We start from the raw sequence: 20,809 nt of genomic DNA, 5'->3' as shown, positions 1-20,809 counted from the left end.
TTCGGGGTCCGGGCCGGGGTCGCCGGCGAGCTAGGCCGGGAAAAGCCGGGGATCCGGCTAAGCCCGGGATCGGTTAGGCCGCACCAAGGGCAGGGCCGGCGACTGTGGGGCCGCGGAGGGGACTGGCCGAGGGCCAGCGGCGAGGGGTCGCGGCGGCGCAGGGCGCGCAGGGAGACCCGGAGAGGGGCCGGCGGGGCAGGAGCCGCGGCCGCAGCACCCGAAGAAGGGAAGGGAGGTCGGCTTCCCACCCCCGCCCCCTGCCGCGGCGTGAGTAGGGGGGAAAGGCCGGCGGGCCGCGCTGGGAGGAGGGGCAGGCTGCGGCCCCGCCCCCGCCTGAGCGAGGGAAGGAGAAAGGCTCGCGGGGAAGGCGGAGGGAGGGCAGCTCGGGGAGGGGGCGGCCGGCCGGGCCTGCGCCCGAGCGAGCGGCGAGCCGGGGCGGGGGAAGGGGCCCGGAAGGAGGCGAGCGCGGCCGCGACGCCGGGAGCCGGACGCCCGCCGGTGCCGGCCTGCCGCCGCCGCCTTTCCTGCCTGCGCCCGAGCGCGGAGTCTCGCGGCTGCCGAGGCCGGAGTGCGGCGGTCGGGCGTGGGGCGAGCGGGCAAGCGGGGCCGGGAGCCGGAGGCCGCCGGCGGTCCTGCGCCGGGCGCGGTGGGCTCTTGCCTGCGAGGTTAGGCGAGGGGCGGAAAGGGAGGAAAAAGAGAGGCCGAGCGAGAGAAGCCAGGCGATCGGATTGTCCAGGAGGCTGGTGTGGAGGAATATCCCACCCCGAACTCAAATCCACAATAATAATCCAAACTATTAATAATAAGGGGCAGTTTTCCTGGCCAGGCGAGAGGGAGAGCTGGGGAGAAACGGGAAGAAGCGAAAGCTCCGTTTCATGGAGGCTGAGGCAAGAGAAAATTTCGGAGCCTGGATGTGGAGGAGCAAAACAGAACTAACTCAGGAAATTGTCTTTGAGAAAAAGGCCGAACCTAAGCTGGGAATCAGGCTAGGGTAGGTGGAGAAACCTGCAAGTTTAAAGGAAAAAAAGAAGAGAATATTTTCAGAGATTTTTTTTCTGGTTTGTGGTATTGCTACCATTTTAAAGGTAAAAAGCATTGCATTCAGGTGTTCTTTTTTTTTTTTTTGGTGCAGTTGGCTCATTTAAAAATTTCAGAACCTTTTCATCTAAAAGCTTTTTTTTTTTAAGGAAATTTATAATTTTGATTTCCCAGGGTTGCACTGGACTTGTAAGGAGTGCTGTTGTGTACATACTATTGTATGGTTTTATTTATTTTTTTACTGTGCAAATCAGCTGGAAGATTTTTTTCCAGGTGTCAGTTTGGATTTTTTCATCTTTTTTTTTTTTTTTTTTTTGGTCCCTCAGTATATCTGTTGTCGTTTTAGGCATTGGAGACCAGAGAATTATTTTTTTCCCCTTTGGAGCTTGAGGCTTTTGCCAACGTAAGGACAGCTGGGAAAACTGGATTAAAAGGATGTTTTTAATCTATATTTTGCAGTTAAGATTGATATTTTGAAGGCACATTCTTTCTGTGATTTTTTTTTTTTTTTTTAAAGCCCACAGCGCTATCCTTGAAGAGATTTGTGGTTGGGTTTTTGGTTTTTAAGAAGGTCATAGTTTTTCTCTTTTTCTTTCTTTCTTTTTTTTTTTTTTTTGTTTTTAAGAGAGGGGAGGGGAAAGGGGGGCTAAGAAAGGAGACCATGTTAACTGGTAGAAGTAGAATGGAGCTTCAGTCACCCGGGTCCTGAGAGCTGGAGGAAAAAGGATTGTCTTCAAGTTGGGAGGCCCTCCTCTCACCTTTTTAAAAATTGCAAGCGATTCAATCCTGATCAAGACATCACAACTACAGGATTCTGAAACCGTGGAGACACCGAGAAACCATGAGTGTAAGGTTACCCCAGAGTATAGACAGGTAAGTTTGCTAATAATGTGGTTTTTCAACACTTAAGGAATGACTGGGAAAGAAGGTGTTGCATTTTGATAAAAGATTGCAAAATAAGGGTCTGGGTGGGCTGTGGGTATTGGTGGGGTCCCTGGGGACTGTCTGGACATGTATGTTTATATTCCCTCTGTGTGTGTCCATGTTCAAAACATAATCTCTTTAATCAGTGTTTTTTAAATGCAAGCAGCAGACAGTGACGCAAGGAGTGGGGAAAGAGGGGGAAACGCTTTCTAGCCGCCTTTGACTTTTGCCAGGCCAGAGGCTGAATTTGAGTCCCTAACTTGCCAGCTTAGGGGTGGGAGGCGGGCACAAGCCTGGTCACGTGAGACCCCTAGGGTGATTGGGACTGGCTTTAGGTGTTGGAGCTGCGGGGGGAAGGGCCCTGGCAGGGGCGTGGGCCTCCACCGACTGGTTGTTGTGGAATGGTGGGGCTTGGTGATGGGGTGGATCCCATTTCTAGAATGAGGAGGATGTTCTTGGCCTGAATGATGGGACAAAAACATACTTTGCCACCCATACAGGTCTAGATTTTACCAGTGGCTGATAATGGCCCGCAGAATGGCATAGGTCAACCCTAGAAATTCTTCTTCTCCAAGCTTTGGGTTTAAATTAAAATCGGCCAACCAGCTAATGCTCTAGGTTTAATCTGCCAAGCCATTTTAATAAGCTTGACTCTGCAAAATGGGCCTTCCCTCTGCCTAGAGCCGGAAGGATTTGTTTTGGGCTCTTAGGCCTGATATGCAGAGGCACTGGCTGTTAGAGTCTGAGCACAGGATGTCCCACACCGCCCCCCCACCACCCCCGTGTTTGCCCAGCCTCCTCATCAGTACACTCCATTTTAACAACTTGGAAAGGTGTCTGCCTTTTCCTTTCCTCCCCTTCTCTTCAACCCTTAGAGAACCTAGAGGGAGGGTAGTTTTGTGGGTGCTGCACTCATCCTAACTGGATGGATGGGTGGTTGGAGGACTGAACAAGCAAATGAAAGAACTGGGCCTGGGGGGTGGGGTGGGAATTACTGGAGAGATAGGGAAGAATATTTGCAAAGGAGCAATGAGTTGTTTTCTCCCTGTCCGGTTAACCTTTGATTATCCATGCTGATAATTTCTTTTTGGCAGTGGAATGTGGCCTGAAATGCATATAATCTCTCTCTCTCCCAAACACTAATCTCTGTATTGCCTCTGAGCCCCGTTTAGATTAGTTCAGCAGTCCCTAGACGGGGACCTGACTTGGCAGTGGAGAGAAGGCAGACAACCACAAAGGACAGATAGTGTACGTGACTGCTTAAACCTCCATCTCTTCCCCTTTTTGTGGCTTCTATTTAGTTTGACTCTTGTCGAGGCAGGGAGTTGAAATGGTTACATGACTGCCCTTCTCTTTTACCCTCTTGGAATTTGAGAATTAACACACTTGCCTTTTTGAGATTGGGGATGAACTGTTCCTTTGAATTCAGAGTTGTGAGAAGGTAGAAACCCAGGTGTTGAGGGTGAAAGACAGAGTTAATGAAGGTTCCTGGGCTGGAGTGAGATGCTCCTCTGGGAGTTTGGACACCCTCATAGTCTTCTCAGGGTGTGTATAGCATGGTTTTTCTGAGTGCTTTCATAGGAATGTATCTGTTTGAACCTCCCAGTATTTCCGTGAGGTAGACAAGACAGAGGTTTTCATTCCCGTTTTACAGAAGAGGTGATTGAGGCTCAGAGAAGATACCTGGCTAGCCCAGTGCCATCTTCCCTGACTAGTGGCAGAAGCTGGACTCAGATGCAAGTCTTCTAAACTGGAGGCTGTTACTGTTATCCCACCCTAAGTATTGGGTTGGCCAAAAAGGTCATTCCAGTTTTTCCTTATAGTCTTATAAACCCAAAAGAACTTTTTGGCCAGCCCGAGATTTGTCTACTAGTCCTGTGGAATGGGAGCGGGGCAGTTTTATTCTTTCTGGCAGTAGAGTACGATGCTTTTTGGCACCCCCTTGCACTTGGGATAGTGCAGCTTTGCAGGTTGAGAGCATTCTTCACTTCCACTCCCACCCCAGTTCTGGGGCTTGAGTCCCCTTAAAGGTATTTCCAGCTGCATTGGATCTTTACCCCTTAGCAGTAGGTTTGTTCTGTTGGATCTTTTGACATCTCAGGTTCGATACCCCTGTGGATTTTAAATATTTCACAGTGTTGCACAATTTTATACTGTACTGGAAGGATTGAGTGGAAGGATTTCAGACTGTTGAGGCAGGGACTCTCTCTTAGTTTATTGATTTGCTGTGTAGGGAGCCTAGTGTAAGGTACTGTACTCCAACAGTTTCAGAAAATTTAAATGTGCAGTTCTTGTTTACAAAGAGCATGCAGTCTAACTTGAGAAACTAGGAAAGGTATGAGAGATAAAAAAGCAACACTCTCCTATAAACTCTAAAGGCAGAAATTAGGTTTTCTTTGCTCAGGTATATCCCTGCATGCCTGGCTAAGTGCCTTCCATTGGATGAATGCTCACTAAATACTTGACATGAACGAATGTTGCAGTGAATGAATATGTCAGCACGTATACGTTCATCCATTTCAGATTTTTCGAGATTCATGTGTTAATTTCAAATGCAGTCAAAATAAGGTCAATTAGAGAAGGCTTCCGTGATGTATTTTCTAGGACATAAGCAACCTGATGGAGGACCATGTCTATGAAGAGAGATTGTGGCTCAAGGAATAGAAGGCGGTGGCGAGACTTTAATCCCCTTTTGGGGAGTGACTCCTGGTCCAAAGAAACATGAAATATTCACAGCTAATCTTGATCTTGCAGTGTTAATCAGTTGTTACTGAGAGATGGGCTGAATCGTAGCTCTTCATGTCCCTTTCAGTTTTTGCCCATGGACAATTTATTGCCCATTAGTGTGTTCTTCTCAAAAGTTTCTAAAAATGTGTTTGATATTGCAAGCGGAGATAATAATAGTGAATTATTTTTATCGGAATGATAATGAGTTTTGCTATGCCATGTATATCCATTTTCCTAGTTCTCCATGGCAAACGTTTTTGAGATGGCCAGATGGGTTAGGAGTTTGCCTCCATAAAACAGCTTTTCTCTGTGCAGAGACGGTTAGCTCATGTGAGGACTAGAGCAGATGGAGAAGTGCTAGATTTAAGCTGAGTTCCTGGTTTGAGCCCTGGCATTCCCCTTAACTGTGTGACCTTGGGCAAGTCACATGCCTCCTTTGGTTTCCTCATATGTAAGGCAATAGCTCGTTTATATGAAATGCTTTCCAGTCACAAACATTTTCACATAGCTTGTCATTTGAGGATTATAATATTTATTGCATCTTTCTCATGGTGCTGTTGAAAGGAGCAGATCAAATCAGGTAATATTTCACATTGCTTTCTAAACTGTAAAGCTCTAGAAAATTTAGATGGTAAACTCAGGGATTTGATTTAGCTTTGGGCACGACTTTCGGAACTGGCCCCAAACAAATTAAGAGTGACCGAAAGGTCTTTCCATTGTTTTGAAGAATTTAACCGTAGCGAACAGGCTTTTTTGTTGCAGAAGTACATGAGGTTAGAAAGAAGGCATACTTTTCCAATGGTCAGGGTTGGGTGATGATAGTAGAATATGAGAAGGGGAAGGTTATTGAATCTCGTTCCCAGGAATTTTGATGAATGGGAGAGGCTTGAGCTACCTTGGCTTCCTTAGATGGGGATAGAAAGGGTTTGTTTTATGATCTCTGGCTGCTCCTTGTTTTAGAAGCATATGACTTTCCTAATTCAGAATAAACCGAGACCCAAGCAACTGTTCCTTATCAGGGATCTGAGATTGAATGTAACTTTTCCCCAGCATGTAGCCTTTTTTTTTTTCCAGAGGAGGCAAAATCTGGAGTGAGGTGTATGAAGGAGGAGGGGGAAGGAGGTGGAGGAGGGAGGAAAGAAGCTTCAGGCTGAGGAATGTTTGTAGAGAAGAAAAGCTGGTGGCCTAAGCTGAGGAGGAGGTGGGGGAAAACCCTTCCCACCTCAGGCTCCCCGCTCCCACTTCAGGTTCTTGTTGAGCCCTGTAAACAAGACATACAGCTGAGTTCTACCTAATTTAGATGCTGGCCTCCCAGAACAATAGCTTCCCTGGTGGCTCAGACGGTAAAACGCGGGAGACCCGGGTTTGATCCCTGGGTCGGGAAGATCCCCAGGAGAAGGCAATGGCAACCCACTCCAGTACTCTTGCCTGGAAAATCCCATGGACAGAGGAGCCTGGTAGGCTGCAGTCCATGGGGTTGCAAAGAGTCAGACACGACTGAGTGACTTCACTCCCAGAACAATGACAGGGATCCAGAGCTCCAAATAATAAGTCCCCTGAAATGCTGAGTCTTCTCCAAAATGTACCCTGGTGCTCTCCAGGCGTGAGATTAGAGATGGCAATGGATTTGCACATGAAACATTTGGTGATTAATCACCATTATGAACAGGAGCAGTCTAAGCTTACCTTCACATACTCAGAAACATTTCTGAAAGAGCACCCTTTGATGAACAAATTCATTTAGTTTGTTTTTTTTTTTTTAATAGTCAAAGTACTGTCAGAGTCCCTTTCCGTGTATTTAGGAGAGTAGACCAAAAAATGTGAAGAGTTTAATGACAATGAGTTCATCAGAAATAAAAATGATTCTGTGAAGGTCACATGGCTAGTCCCCAAATTGGTGCAAAGACAAAGGAGTTCTGGAAGCTTGTAACCTCCATGGAATAGAGTTCAGAAACTTTTGGATAGTGTCCCTTACTGCTTTAAAGGTCTGGGCCTCCGCTGTATGTGAAAGGGCTTTGTTAACACTGAAGTTCCATGAAACCTAAGAGGACTGGTTTTAATCTATACTGGCTGAGTCTGCTTCACATCTTCATAGTGGCACTACCTTTAAAAACCCATTTTATTGCGTTATTATTTTTAAAACTTAATTTCAAGATTTATCCTGTGGCTTGGAAACCCGTTTCACCGTGGGCTGTGCATTGTACTTTTCTCAGTCGCAGTCCTTGGGAAAAGACTCAAGTGCAGACCTGCTTGTAGCCTCCAAGGTCACTCCTTTGCCCCATGGAGGGAAGCGGGACTGCAGAAAGTTGCAGGTTCCAGTTTGAAGAGAAATAAGTATTCATTACTTTATGAAAAGTTGTGTTAGATCTCTTGCGAAAGGAGACGTGGAGTTCCGAGGGAAGACCCCACACCCCCCCCAGCATCTGAGTAAATAGATGAGTAAATTAGGGTAGCCAGCCTCTCCGACTTGATTCGGTCTAGCTGTTAGGTTCTTTGAGCCTCTGAAAACATTAATGCCTGTGCCCTTTCTTTCAGTGAGCCAGGACTTTTTTTCAGGAACCCTATCTGCCTTCCTGAAAACCAGTGAAAAATGAAAGTTTGGAAAAAAAAAACAAAACAGAGAACAGAGTGGTCTGATGAAATGGGAGGGGAAATGGAAGAAGTACAGTGATGTAGAAGTGTAAGGAGGGGCCAGAAAATCTGTGGCCCCCAACAAATTTGGGAGTCAGATTTGGAAGACATTTTCAAGGCCTGGAAAAACAGCTGCATTTGTGGCCCTAGAGCAAATGAACAGAGTTGAGGGGAAAATCACAGAAGTCTTAAGTCTTAAGGGATCCTCTTCTTCACTCTTGACTCCAAATAGGCTATCTCTTGAGGTGGTTCAGAAGGTTGAGGGGCTCCCATTTTCACTGATCCCCTGTGGTTCCATGAGTTGAACACTTGACCATTCTTTTGATTACCAAATTTTCCTTCAGTACATTTTATTTTCTGGCTGAGCTGCATGGCTTGTGGGATATTAGCTCCCCGACCAGGGGTTGAACCCAGCCCTGACAGTAAAAGCGCCAAGTCCTAACCACTGGACCGCTAGGGAATTTCCTCCTTTGCTATAATATAAGCCCACCTTCCTGCCTTTTACTTCTGATTTCAGCACAGGCCCTAAAGTCCCTTGTATCCCTCTGTCATCTTTAATGACTTCTTAAAGATCCTCCTCTTTCTAAAGGATAGCAAACGAAGCTGTGGCTGTGTGAGAAAGGAGCTTCAAGAAGGGCAGAGTGAATGGCTTCATTCAGCCTTGATTTTCAGCACTTTCTCCTCCAGTATTTAAAGCTGCCATAAAATGGTGCAATGAGATCTGTAGTCACCAGTCGTGGCCTGGCATCAAATCACGGAGGAAACAGGACCAGTCTGACAGCCTTCCAGATGCTGACCTGTGATCAGAGGCACTTAGAGGCAGTCAGTTGGATGGCAGACAGTTATCAAATAGCTCCATGCTCAGCTCAGTGCTTAGTGTTCTGGGAGATAATTTGCAAGAATGTGGAGCTTACATTCTTGTTGGGAAATGGAGTTAATGAAGCAACATGAAACAATAAAAAGATAGCACATCGTTGCTGACTGTTGATGTATACCGAAAAGGGACATTTAGAGACAAGGAAGAAGTTGGTGCTGATGAGAACAGCCAGGGGAGGGTTAGTTAGCTATTATTTAAGTCAAAGGAAGAGAGGAGGCCGTTTCAGACAAAGGGAACAACAAAAGCAAAGTTCTGGTGTAGAATCAAGCATGAAGGTGGCCTCAGGATGGTAAAAGTGTTGGTCCTTGTAGAGCAGAGAGAAATCAGGTTTGTGTAATATATGGTGATAAAAAGAATGTTTAAAGAAAGAATTCTGATATTATGTAAATGAGAAGACAGCAAAAGATAATGTGAGAGCAAAGAAGAAGGGCAGGATTTGAAAGACATTTTGGAAGGAAAACCAGCAAGGTATGGTTGTTAAGGCTGAATCAGATTTGGTTCCGAAGTTTGGGAGACTGGCTCAGTAGAAGGGTAGTGCTATTGCTCAAGAGAATAAGACCATCATTATAAGTCATTCCACCTCCCATGCTGCTGCTGCTGCTGCTAAGTCGCTTCAGTCGTGTCCGACTCTATGCGACCCCATAGATGGCAGCCCACCAGGCTCCGCCGTCCCTGGGATTCTCCAGGCAAGAACACTGGAGTGGGTTGCCATTTCCTTCTCCAATGCAGGAAAGTAAAAAGTGAAAGTGAAGTCGCTCAGTCATGTCTGACCCTCAGTGACCCCATGGACTGCAGCCTTCCAGGCTCCTCCTTCCATGGGATTTTCCAGGCAAGAGTACTGGAGTGGGGTGCCATTGCCACCTCCCAGCAATTCACTGAACACAGCATATCAAATGATACTTATCTTGCTAAGGCCTTTAGGTTAGGCTGTTTCCACCAAATAGTATTATTTATTTATTTACCAAATAGTTTTAAGAGTTCTTCTAAAGGAAGGGAGAGAAGGGAGTGAGTTCTTTGAGATTCCCTTAGGAAATGGGTCATGATTTGAGAAGATTAACATGTATTTGAAATCCTGATTAATTAATCATACCCCACTCACAGCAGACAGTAACAAGACCTACAATTAGTGAGATGCGGGCTGAATTGAAGAAAGCGTGGATCCTAAATTGCGGAGTTTGGGCTGGAAAGGAAAGACACTGAACAAAAGTTTCCAGCACACACACACACACGCACGCACGCGCACACACACACACACACGCGCACACACACGATCTCCTTGGGACAGAACTCCAGGGCTCAAGGGCTGTCTCTGCAGAAACCGCCCTAGTAGCATGATTATAGAGAGGACGGGACTTGAAGCTAGAAGGGCTTTGTGTGAGCCCCAGCTCAGCCGCTAACTGGCTGTGAGATCAGGACAATTTGTGTAAAAGCGTTTGGTGAATTCTATAGTGCCAAACATATGGTTAGTGTTGCTGAGGCATTTGGTTTGGCAAGGAACCCAGATTGGTCTGAACTCTGCTCATTTGCCACCGGAAGACCTGTGCTTAGGTGCTGAGACCTCTGCTGATTCTAAACAGGACTGACAGGCATGGCTCTGGAAACATACAGAACACACACAGGACGTACTAGTTAAAACTCAGATGCAGAAGGTTCTGTCCCAAGGAGATCCTTTTTTTGTGTGTGCTGGAAACTTTTGTTCAGTGTCTTTCCTTTCCAGCCCAAACTCCGCAACTTAGGATCCATGCTTTCTTCAATTCAGCCCGCATCTCACTAATTGTAGGTCTTGTTACTCTCCCCTACGATCCCGCTTCAGGTAGGCCAGCCTGTTTCCTAGACTGCATCACTCTTTGCACATCGTTATATGCATCTTATCTTTCTCTTCCCAGCTCTCCTTAATCTTAGTTTCTTCAAGGAGGCCTTTTCTGGTTAGTATCATCAAACTCTATAGTACAATTATATTATTCAACATTCCTTTTGCACATCCATATAGCAAGTCAACCTTTCCTGCCTTTTTTTTTTTAAAGTTATTTATTTTTGGCTGCGCTTGGCCTTCGTTGCTGCGCATGGGCCTTCCCTGCGGGGGCCGCTCTAATTGCTGAGCTCCGGCTTCTCTTTGCAGTGGCTTCTCTTGTTGCAAAGCACCTGCTCTAGGCCATACAGGCTCAGTAGTTGCGGTGCCTGGGCTTAGTTGCCCCATGGCATGTGGAACCTTCGCGGAGCAGGGGCAGAACCTGGGCCCCCTGCCTTGGCAAGTGGGTTCCTAAACCTTGTGCCACCAGGAAAGTCCCTCTTAAACACCTTTCATATGTTGATATAAAATACTTCATGTCAGGTTCTAGCAGAATCACTAGCACGTGGTCTACTGTTACCAATAAATATTGGGTGCTTTTCCATTCTCTGCATGCTTTGTGTTGGGTATTGTGTCCTATCCTGTTTCTTGGGGTTCAGAAGTAATGTCTCTTCATTTTTTCATTTTTCTAGATGGTCTTCTAGTGCCCAGTAGAGCTCTCTTTATGAGTTGTGTTCCTCCCTGCAGTTACCTGACTTGAACTGTAGCTCATTCTTGACATTTCCAGCTCCTTCCATGCCTACTCAAGGGATTTCAAGAAAGCAGTACTAAACACGGCTTCCCAGGTGGCTCAGTGGTCAAAAAAAAAAAAAAAAATTAGTCTGCCAATGCAGGAGACACAGGAGACTCAGGTTGGATTTCTGGGTCCGGAAGATCCCCTAAAAAAGGAAATGGCAACCCATTCCAGTATTCTTGCCTGGAGAATCCCATGGGTAGGGGAGCCTGGCGGGCTACAGTCCATGGGATCTTGAAGAGTTGGACATGACTGAGCGGCCAGCACACACTCAACTGGAAACATTGCTGCTAGGCCTGGAGACCGAGAATTCCATGTTCTTATTGGGCGCGAGGTCCTGGGCATTTGGTATTTCTTTTAGGGCCAGAGCAGCCTTGAGGTTGTTTGCCTCTAGCTTCTCCCAGCTCTCAGGGGATTTCCCTACTGGCCGCCTGATTTCAGAGCTGCTGTTCCCTGCAGGGGTCTGACGGCACTGGCCTGCCCTGCCATTGTCCTGCCTGCCCCAGGCTGGCCCCATTCATTTCCCAGAGCACAGCCCTCAGAAGCTTTCCTCCAAGAGACTGCTGCTGCAGAGAAAGGCCACTGTTGTTCTGGGGGGAGGTAGCTGGAGAGAGTGTAGTGAATAGCTTTGTGAATGGGACCTTGTATGAGGCTAGAACCACAGACCCTTTTCTCCTCACAGCCCTAGGGATGGGGGCAAAAAGCCACTAGGACTTCAGTGTGTTCACAGAAACAGGGTCTGAGGTTTAGGAATACTCGTGCTATCCCTCAAATAGTGGCATTGGTCCATTTAAGAAGTCTGCACTGGCTGGTGCCCCTCAAGGCACTAGGATTCAATATGCGTAAGTTGCTTACCCTGCCCTCTGGGGAGGCATGAGGGAACAGGAGCTGTATGATACCACCCTGAACTCTTGGGTGATACCAGTTGAGGCACATGGGAGACCATCAAGAAGCTGTGCTGGAGGAAGTGACCTTTAATTGAGGCCTGAAAATGAGAGCCAGGCTTGAGTGAGGGAAAGTCTAGGCAGAGGGAACAGTGTGTACTGAAGACAAGGCAAGCAAGGGCCTGGAGTGGCAGGAGCTGAAAAGAGCTGTGGTCTAAAGAGAGGCGGTGGGCGGGCGGTCTTAGTCGTTCATTCGTGTCCGCCTCTTTGCAACCTCATGGGCGGTAGCCCACCAGGCTCCTCTGCCCATGGGATTCTCCAAGCAAGAATACTGGAGTAGGTTGTCATTTCCTCTTCCCAAACCAGAGATCGAACCCAGATCTCCTGCATTACAGGTGGATTCTTTCCTGCTGAGCCACCAGGGAGGCACTGAGACTTTAGAACAATTAATTAGATGAAACAGGAGAGTAGGCAGGGAGCTAGGGCTTGGGAACCATGTAATCTTCCTTGTTAGGGGTTTGTACTTTATCCAGAGGACAGTGCAGGACCATGGCAAGACAAGTAGAGAGTGACATGGTCAGATATGCTTTTAAAAAACAACAAGATCACCCCAACTGCAATGTGGATCTTCACATTGAAAGAATGAAAGAACAGAGAGGGAAGACAAATTAGGAGCCCTCTGCAGTAATGTGGGCAGGAGGTGAGGGTAGCATCTACTAGGGAAGTGACAGTGGAGATGGAGAAAAATGAAGACTAAGTGGTTGGTTTTGTGAAGGAGAGTTGAGGCACAGATGGCAATCTTATTCTTTTCTTGGGCTGCTGGGTGGTACTGAGTAGGGTCTTAGTGGCAGCATGCAGTATCTTTGGCCCAGGGACTCTTGAGTTGTAGCCTGCAGGCTTAGTTGCCTCAAGGCACATGGGATCTTAGTTCTGAGGAAACCAGGGGTGGAGCCTGCATCCCCTGCATTGGAAGGTAGGTTCTTAACCACTGATCCACAAGGAAAAGTCCCTGGGTGGTACTCTTCAGTGAAAAGGGGAACTCAAGAGGAAGAGTATGATTGAGGAAAGGAGTCCCTTTTGGGCATGATGATGAGTTTGAAGTGCCTGGGGGTGATCACAGGGAAGGTGTTAAGCAGGCCAGCGGCTGGTTACACAGGCCTGGAGGTCAGGAAGGTGTGCGGGGCTGTGGTCATCAGTATCTGGACAGAATAGTGGAAGTGGGAGGTTGTCCAGGGACAGGGTGTAGAGTGAGAGGAGAGCCTTGGACAGAACCTTGAGGGGCACTGCTTCAAAAGGGAGGCAGAGGAAGAGGATCCCCCACAGGAGACTGGTGGGGAGTGGCAGCAGAACAGCAGCCAGGGCAGTGTGGAATCTCAGAAATGGTGGGGGGCGGGGGGGAGTGGCCAACGGCAGGAAGTGCTCCCAGGGGCAAAGGGTGGAGAGGATAGAGAAGTGTCTGGATTTAGTAACTAGGAGGCGCTTCATGGCCTTGGGAATGGGGGAGGAGCCAGTTTGGAATGAGTTTAAGAGGGAAGAGGAGGTGAGGAAAGGGAGATATAGTCTGGTCAGTTCCTGTATGAAATTTAGTCAGAAGAGGAAAAAATGTAGCCCATTAGTCTCCATTAACAGGCCTTTGAGTTCCTTTTTTCAGTCAGAGTTTGGTGTGCATCTAGAGTCAGGAGGGGAGAGGCAGGAGGGGAGATGTGTGACAGGATTAAAGGAAAGATTAGAGTCAAGAGAAGAAGTCAGTTTTTAAAGTAGGAGAGAACACAACTGATAGAGAAGGATGGAGGTTTTAGGGCCAAGATAAGAGTGCCATAATGATGGCGCTCCATTGTATTTCTGCCCTATGATGTGGAGTTTGTAAAGTGTTCTTGGTCTGTTATCTTTTTGAGATAGTCTAGGCAAGTATTTGCATTCCCATATTATAGGTGGGGAAACAAGCACCGGGAGGCTTTAATGACTTGTCTAAGTCTGTAAACTAGTAAGTAATGGAGTTGGGATTTAAAAAAAAAAAAAAAAAATCTGTGCTTACAGAGCCCTAGCCTCGTGCTGTTTCCATTTTCCTGTCCCCCTGACCAAGCTCACGGTAAAAAATGTGGGCATCTTTGAGGGAGCCAGACATCAGGTTTGCTTGACACAGATAAAGGGTGCCCTCCAGGAAGATAGATTGGTTGATCAGGAACCAGTCTCCTGAGTGTGTGATCTCTTCCCGGTAAGCTTTCTTGTCCATGGCTCCCTGGTAGGACCTGAGGTTTGCATTCGCTATTCAAGAGGAAGAAAACTTCCCTCCTTCTCTGCCTCCGGGTTGGTTAATGATGGGGAAAAAATGGCACTTAGGGGCCAGGTAAGTTCAGTGACATTGGGAAGAATAAAATCTCAGAAGTGACTCAGCATTCTTTCACTAAGCAATGTGGCACCTTCAAGCTACTCAAGGATCTTATCTGTGTGCACCCTGTGGTACTGTGTAGTGAATGGATGCTCAGTGAAGTTTCACTAAATGGATAGATGTGTGTGTGTGTGCCTGTGTGCGTGTGTACACAGTCCAGTCTGACTTCTTTGTGATCCCATGGACTGCAGCTCCTCTGTCAGGGATTTTCAGGCAGGAATCCTGGAGCAGGTTGCCATTTCCTTCTCCATGGCATCTTCACAACCCAGGGACTGAACCCGAGTCTCTTGTGCCTCCTGCCTTGGCAGGCAGATTAGTTACTACTACCCCACTTGCAAAGCCCCCTAAATGAATGGGTACGATTTTTTAATTAAAACCTTTATGATATATAACTCAGATACCATCACTACTTTAGGATATATAGTTTAGTGGTTTTTAGTATATTCACAGAGTTATGCAAACATCTCTATTATCTCATTCCAGGAAATTTTCATCACCCCAAAAGAAACCTCATACCCCTTAGCAGTCATCCCCCTCACCACCCTGCTAGCCCTAAGCAACCAGGATCTACTTTCTGTCTCTGTAAATTTGCCTATTCTAGACATTTCCCCTACATGGAATCATATAATATGTGGCCTTTTGTGCCTGACTTCTTCCACACATGATATTTTTCCAAGTTCATCCATCTATGTTGGAGCATATATCAGTGTTTTATTCCTTTTTATGGCCAAGAAACATTCCATTGTATGGATATACTGCCTTTTGTTTATCCATTCATCAACTCGTGGGCATCTGGGCCCCTTCCACTGCTTGGTTATGATGCATGATGCTGCTGTGAACATTTGTGTACAAATTTTTGTGTGGAGGTACCTTTCCATTTTCCTTGGGTATCTACATAGGGTGGGAATTGCTGGATCATATGGAATCTCAGTGTTCAGCATTTTAAGGAACTGCCAAACTCCTTTCCGAAGTGGCTAAACCATTGTACATTCCCACCAACAAACTGAGAATCCAGTTTTCCCACATCTTCACCAGTGGTGGTTTTGCTGTCTGTCTTTTGATGATAGCCATCCTACCAGGTGTAAAGTAGTGTCTCATTGTGATTTTGATTTGCATTTTCCTAATGACTAGTGGAGCTTCCCAGATGGTGCTAATGGTAAAGAATGCACCTGCCAACGTTCGATCCCTGGGCCGGGAAGGTCCCCTGAAGGAGGGCACGGCAGTCCACTCCAGTATTCTTGCCTGGAGAATCCCCTGGACAGAGGAACCTGGCCGGCGACAGTCCATAGGATCACACAGAGTCAGGCATGATTGAAGCGAGCACATATGCAATGGCTAGTGATGCTGAGCATCTTCTCATGCCCTTGTTGGCAGTTTGCATATCTTCTTAAGAGAAGAGAAATGTCTGTTCAGATTCTTTGTCCATTTTTATTTGTCTTTTCATTGTTGAGTAATGGATAATTTTTTGCTAAGTCACCTAACCTCGCTAGGCCTCACTCAGTTTCATCAATTGTAAAATGGGAAAGTTGGATTTGGTCTCTGAGATCCCCCCCAACTCTCATGTTATTTAATCTGTGGAACTTCAGTCACTCTTTTAAGGTTCTGCTCACCAGATTGCAGGGTAGACAGTTGTTAGGAGTATCAATTTTGTGTCAAATAGACCTGGGTTTCCTGTTACTCAGTCCCTCTCAGCCTCAGTTTCTCCTGTTGGAAAATGAAAAAGTTTTTTCTCATAGGTTTCTTGCAAAAAAATTAAGTAGTTTTCTTGCAGAAAACTAATGCATGTAAAGTGCTTAGCAAAATCCCTGACATAGGTAAGAGTTACCAGGTGGTACTAGTGGTAAAGAAGCTGCCTGCCAATGCAGGAGACAGAAGAAACACAGGTTCAGTCCTTGGGTTGGGAAGATCCCCTGGAGAAGGAAATGGCTACCCACTCCAGTATTCTTGCCTGGAAAATCCCGTGGACTGAGGCGCCTGGTGGGCTACAGTCCTTGAGGTCACAGAGTCGGATGCAGCTGAGCACACACATGTGTCCTTACTGCTTCACATCTTAGTCTCCAGGTGGATGAGCCAGGTCCTCATTGCTTAGGTATGACTCACCTGTCCTGATCACAGAGGCCCTGCACAGCTCAGTGTTGTTCAAGTCATCCATTGCTGCATAGCAAACCACCCCAAACAGTGACTGAACATAACATTAATTATTTTGCTCACAGTTCTGGGGGTTGACTGGGTTGAGCTGAGCAGTTGTTCCCAATTGGAATCTCTCACCCAGGTGGAGTTATATAGGGCCCGACCTGGCCTGGGGCTTCAAAGGTCTCTTCACTATGGCCTCTGTGTTGGGAAGACTCAAACAGCTGGGAGCTGAAACAGCTGGAGCTCCTCCACTCTGTGTTTCTCTCTCTCTTTTTCTCTCTCTGGAATCTCCAGATTCTCTTTCCACCTGGTGGGATCAGGGTAGCCAGACTTCTTAAAGAGTGACTGCAGGCTCCCAGAGCAGGCATCCCAAGTCGTTTGCAGAGGCTGCATCCCCCTTTACGAGCTAGCCTCGGAAGTCACTTCATGTCACTTTGGCCTTACTCTCATGAGCTGAGGGAGTCACACAGGCCTGGCCAGGATCAGGGAAGGGAATAGACTCTACTTCCTGATGGGAAGTGGCAAGGCTCTGGAAGAGCATGAAGGATGGGAAATTTTGTTGTGGTTACTTTTGAAAAATTAAATTTGCTACAGTTACTTAACTTCTTTACGGTTAATTTTTGTCCCTCCTGTCCTTCAAATACCAGTTCAAAACGTCCTTACTAGTGAAGTCTTACCTGACTGATTCCTTGATCAGGTTTCTTCTTTTTCCTGTATCTCTCACCATATAAATTGCTGTTGATTTTTTTATGTGCATCTGCTTATCTTTTCTGTCATCTATAAATACTCCCATAGTACGTACAACTGGACTCTGTACTCTTTAAATGGTGTCAGGTGAAAGTGGAAGTGAAGTCGCTCAGTCGAGTCTGACTCTTTTCGACCCCATGGCCTGCAGCCCACCAGGCTCCTCTGTCCATGGGATTTTCCAGGCAAGAGTGGGCTGCCATTTCCTTCTCCAGAAGTGGTGCCAGCTAGTGCTCTAAATTCTCCAGTTGGGATTTTTCCAATAACTTTATAATCGGTTAGTGTTCAAGTGTTGACTGGTTCTCTCTTGGTTAAAGGTTCTTGCAATTTTTCAGACTAACTGCTAACTCTGATCCATCTGGCTTTTTAGGGAAATCCAAGTTCTGCACCCTCTTGTTCTCTCATAGGACACTACATCCAGCCGTGTAAGTATGTAGAAGAGTGGATAGGGAAAATCCGTAATAACAGCTGGCAGGTGTCCAGTACTTTGCTTTTTTTTTGAAAAGTGCTTTAACAGTCGTTTTGATGCACACTTATTGCAGTTATTGTTCTCCTTTATGTATGAGAACACCGAGGCCCACAGGAGTTGAGACCTGAAATCACCTATGTAGTGAACCTAGGTCCCTGGCTCTAAATCCTGGGCTTCTTCCTCTTGATTAAGAAGCATGTCTGGTCTGGCGGTGCTGTAACACTCTTAATCACCCAGAGCTCCAGGGAGCCCTGCAGAACTCATCTCAGAAATGAGGACTCTGGGACTGAGTTGTGTTTTCCTCCTGTGGTCTTGCCTCTGCTGCTTTTATTCTTCATACCAGAGATTGAGTTGCTTGGGAGCCCTGTGAGCTTGGTTACTTTGGAAAGGGCGCTCCCAGTTGGGAAGTGTATGTGTGGGTGTCTGTGTGTGTTTGTTCCAGGAGGAGGGTCTGAGACATAGTGCTTACAGGACAGGAAGCACAGAATGATAGGAAAGTAGCTAGAGAAGATAGAGAAAGAAAATCTCTCAATTTAACTGGTTAAGTTTAAAGTTGTCTTGTCTTCAGTTGGGAGAGTAATGTCAGCTGCAGAACTGCTGCTTTCTCTGCATCTGACCCTACTGGTGATTTGCCTCTGCCTCCAAATTGATACTTGTGTCATCAGGGGCTCTTTGCTAAGAAACTGCTTCATTTCATTTCCTGTCTTGGTAATCAAATGCTTGGGGGGTTTTATTAGGGTGCTATTCGAGGAACTGGGACACAAAGCAGGCAAAGGATGAGAACCACTTAATATAATAATCCTTGCAGTACGAAGCATGTACACAGTGTTTTACTCTTCAAAGCACTTTCCGTCTACTGTTGCGCTTTAGCCCCACTGTGTACTTGTGGGGAAGTGCCCAGGGCGTGAGGGGGGCATCTCTCTTAAGTTGCCTTCGTTTCCCTCTCCTTCTCTCCCTCCTTGGCGCTGGGTTCCCCCAGGACACATTGTTTTGATTGCTTTTTCCAGCTTTTGGAATTGCCTCCTTTCTGATACAGCTTATCTCCTGTCTTTCTCATGAATGGAGTGCCTTCCCTTCCTGGTGGTAATTAACAGGGGAGCCTGCTCATCTGTGTGGCCATCCTGTTTGTCACTATTAATCTCATGGAGAGCCTTTTATATGAAAGCTACAAGATTAGAAAATAGATTGGCTGAGGCACAAGGATTACCAACTCAGAGGGCTAAGAACCCGCAGCTTCAGGAGGGCATGGAGGAGGGGTGGTAAGGAGGGAAGGATGAGAAAGCTAGCTGGCAGCATGAGTCCTACTGGAATCTGAGGCTCTTCTCCCCTCTCTGCCAGACTTTCCCCTCGTCTCATACCCATCAGCATTTACTCCTGCCCCATGTTATGTGCTCATGACTCTTCCAGATGCCTTGGGAAAGAGAATGGAGACAAGTGGTCCCTGACTTTAGGGAACCTAAAGGCTGCTTGGGAAGACAGCTGCAAAAGACCTCAGAACCCTTAAGCAGCATAATACTTTACTAGAATGGGGAGTAAAGGCATCTTAGCCCACCCACCAAGGAGCTTATTGGCAAAGGAAATGGCAACCCACTTCAGTATTCTTGCCTGGAGAATCCCATGGCCAGAGGAGCCTGGGAGGGGGAGCTGCAGTCCGTGGGGTCGCAAAGACTCAGACACGGCTGAAGCGACTTAGCACGCAAGGAGCTTACTATTGGTAGAGATAAGGAATCTCCTCCGCTTTCTGATCTTACCTTCAGGTCTTATTTGGCAGTTCACTGACGTCCAGAAGAAATGTTTATTGATCCCAAGTTGGTATGTCAGCATTGTGCTAGAGGTTATAGGGATTTAATATTTATCAATAGATATTTTACCTAAGGTATGTGTTCAAAAAATAGGAAATGAGTAATAAAGGAATAGTCACTCTGGATGTGAGAAGTGACATACCTGATATCCTCTTTAACAGATTTTCTCTGTTATTAAGAATAGGTGTTCAGGAGAGAAGCAGGAAGGACTGTTAAGCTATTGCAGAAACCTAGGCAGATGATGGGCATAAACACTGTCAGAAGTCTCTGTGGTTTTTACTGTGGCATAGATGCAAACATCTTTTCTCCCCTTAGCCAACACACTGTGCTTTATTTTTTTAAAATTATTTTAATTGGAGGATAATTACTTTACAATATTGTGGGTTTTGCCATACATCGACATGAATCAGCCACGGGTGCATAGGTGTCCCTGCCATCCCGAACCACCCCCACAAGCCTCCGCCCCCACCCCATCCCTCTGGGTTGTCCCAGAGCCCTCGCTTTGAGTGCCCTGCTTCCCGCATTGAACTTATACTGGTCGTCTATTTTACGTATGGTAATATACATGTTTAATTGCTAGTCTGTGGTTTAGTAAATGCTAAATCGTCCCACCCTCGCCTTCTCCCAGAGTCCAAAAGTCTGTGCATTGAACTCCAAAGTCTGAACTCCAGAAGCCTGTTCCTTACATCTTTGCCTCTTTTGTTGCTATGCAGATAGTATCATCATTACCCTCCTTCTAAATTCCGTATGTATGTGTTAATATACTGCATTGGTGTTACTCTTTCTGATTCACTTCACTCTGTATAGTAGGCTCCAGTTTCATCCACCTCATTAGAACTGACTCAAATGCAATCCTTTTTATAGCTGAGTAATACTCCACTGTGTCCATGTACCACAGCTTCCTTATCCATTCGTCTGCTGATGGACATCTAGGTTGCTTCCCTGTCCTGGCTGTTATAAACTGTGCTGCGATGAACACTGGGGTACACGTGTCTCTTTGAATTCTGGTTTCCTCAGTGTGTATGCCCAGCAGTGGGATTCCTGGGGGTTTTATTTTTAAAACTGAGCTAAAATTAACATAATATAAAATTAACCATATAAAATGTACAGTTCAGTGGCATTAAGTACATTCATAGTGTTGTATAACCATCACTTGTCTCTAGTTCCAAAATGCTTCATCTCCCCAAAGGGAAACCCCTTACTCATTAGCGGTCATTCCCTATTCTCCCTTCTCCCCTACTTCTACAAATATCTTATAGTTGGGAATAGGATAGGTTTCAATGGGGTTTTGTTTGCTTCCCCCATATGTCTTATCTTTAATTATCTTTATTGGTCAAAAATAAAAAGGGGGTTGTTATAAATGTACCTTAAAGTCAGATAAAAAATACATTCTATGTAAAATACATAATAGTCTGGGCATCTCCCATACCTGCAGACAAGATTTTTGAGGATTAGTGAACTAGCTGATTTAATTGCTACTTCATCTAACCTTCATGACTTCACAATCCACAGCCATTTATTTGTATCATAATAATCCCTTGTGTTTGTGCATTACTTTGCAGTTTTACAGTTTGAGTACTTTTATACATATGCCCTTTTTTTTTTAAAT

At 46.2% G+C, this 20,809-nt stretch overlaps 1 protein-coding gene across 7 annotated transcripts in view; it reads left to right on the top strand.

The window, feature by feature from the left end:
- Positions 1–437: 437 nt before the first annotated feature.
- ARHGEF11 (Rho guanine nucleotide exchange factor 11) overlaps positions 438–20,809 on the top strand; it is a 111,796-nt gene continuing 91,424 nt past the window's right edge. For all 7 annotated transcript variants that reach the window (XM_069544623.1, XM_069544618.1, XM_069544600.1 and 4 more), the window contains exon 1: positions 438–1,911. In XM_069544623.1, coding sequence (XP_069400724.1) covers positions 1,880–1,911 — 32 coding nt within the window. In that variant the 5' untranslated portion in view covers positions 438–1,879. The remainder of the gene's footprint in view (positions 1,912–20,809) is intronic.

Source organism: Ovis canadensis, chromosome 1 (assembly GCF_042477335.2).
Source record: "Ovis canadensis isolate MfBH-ARS-UI-01 breed Bighorn chromosome 1, ARS-UI_OviCan_v2, whole genome shotgun sequence".
In the NCBI taxonomy this organism is placed as follows: Eukaryota; Metazoa; Chordata; class Mammalia; order Artiodactyla; family Bovidae; genus Ovis; species Ovis canadensis.
Note: the sequence above shows the minus strand (reverse complement) of the source record. Positions and strands in the feature narration are given on the sequence as shown.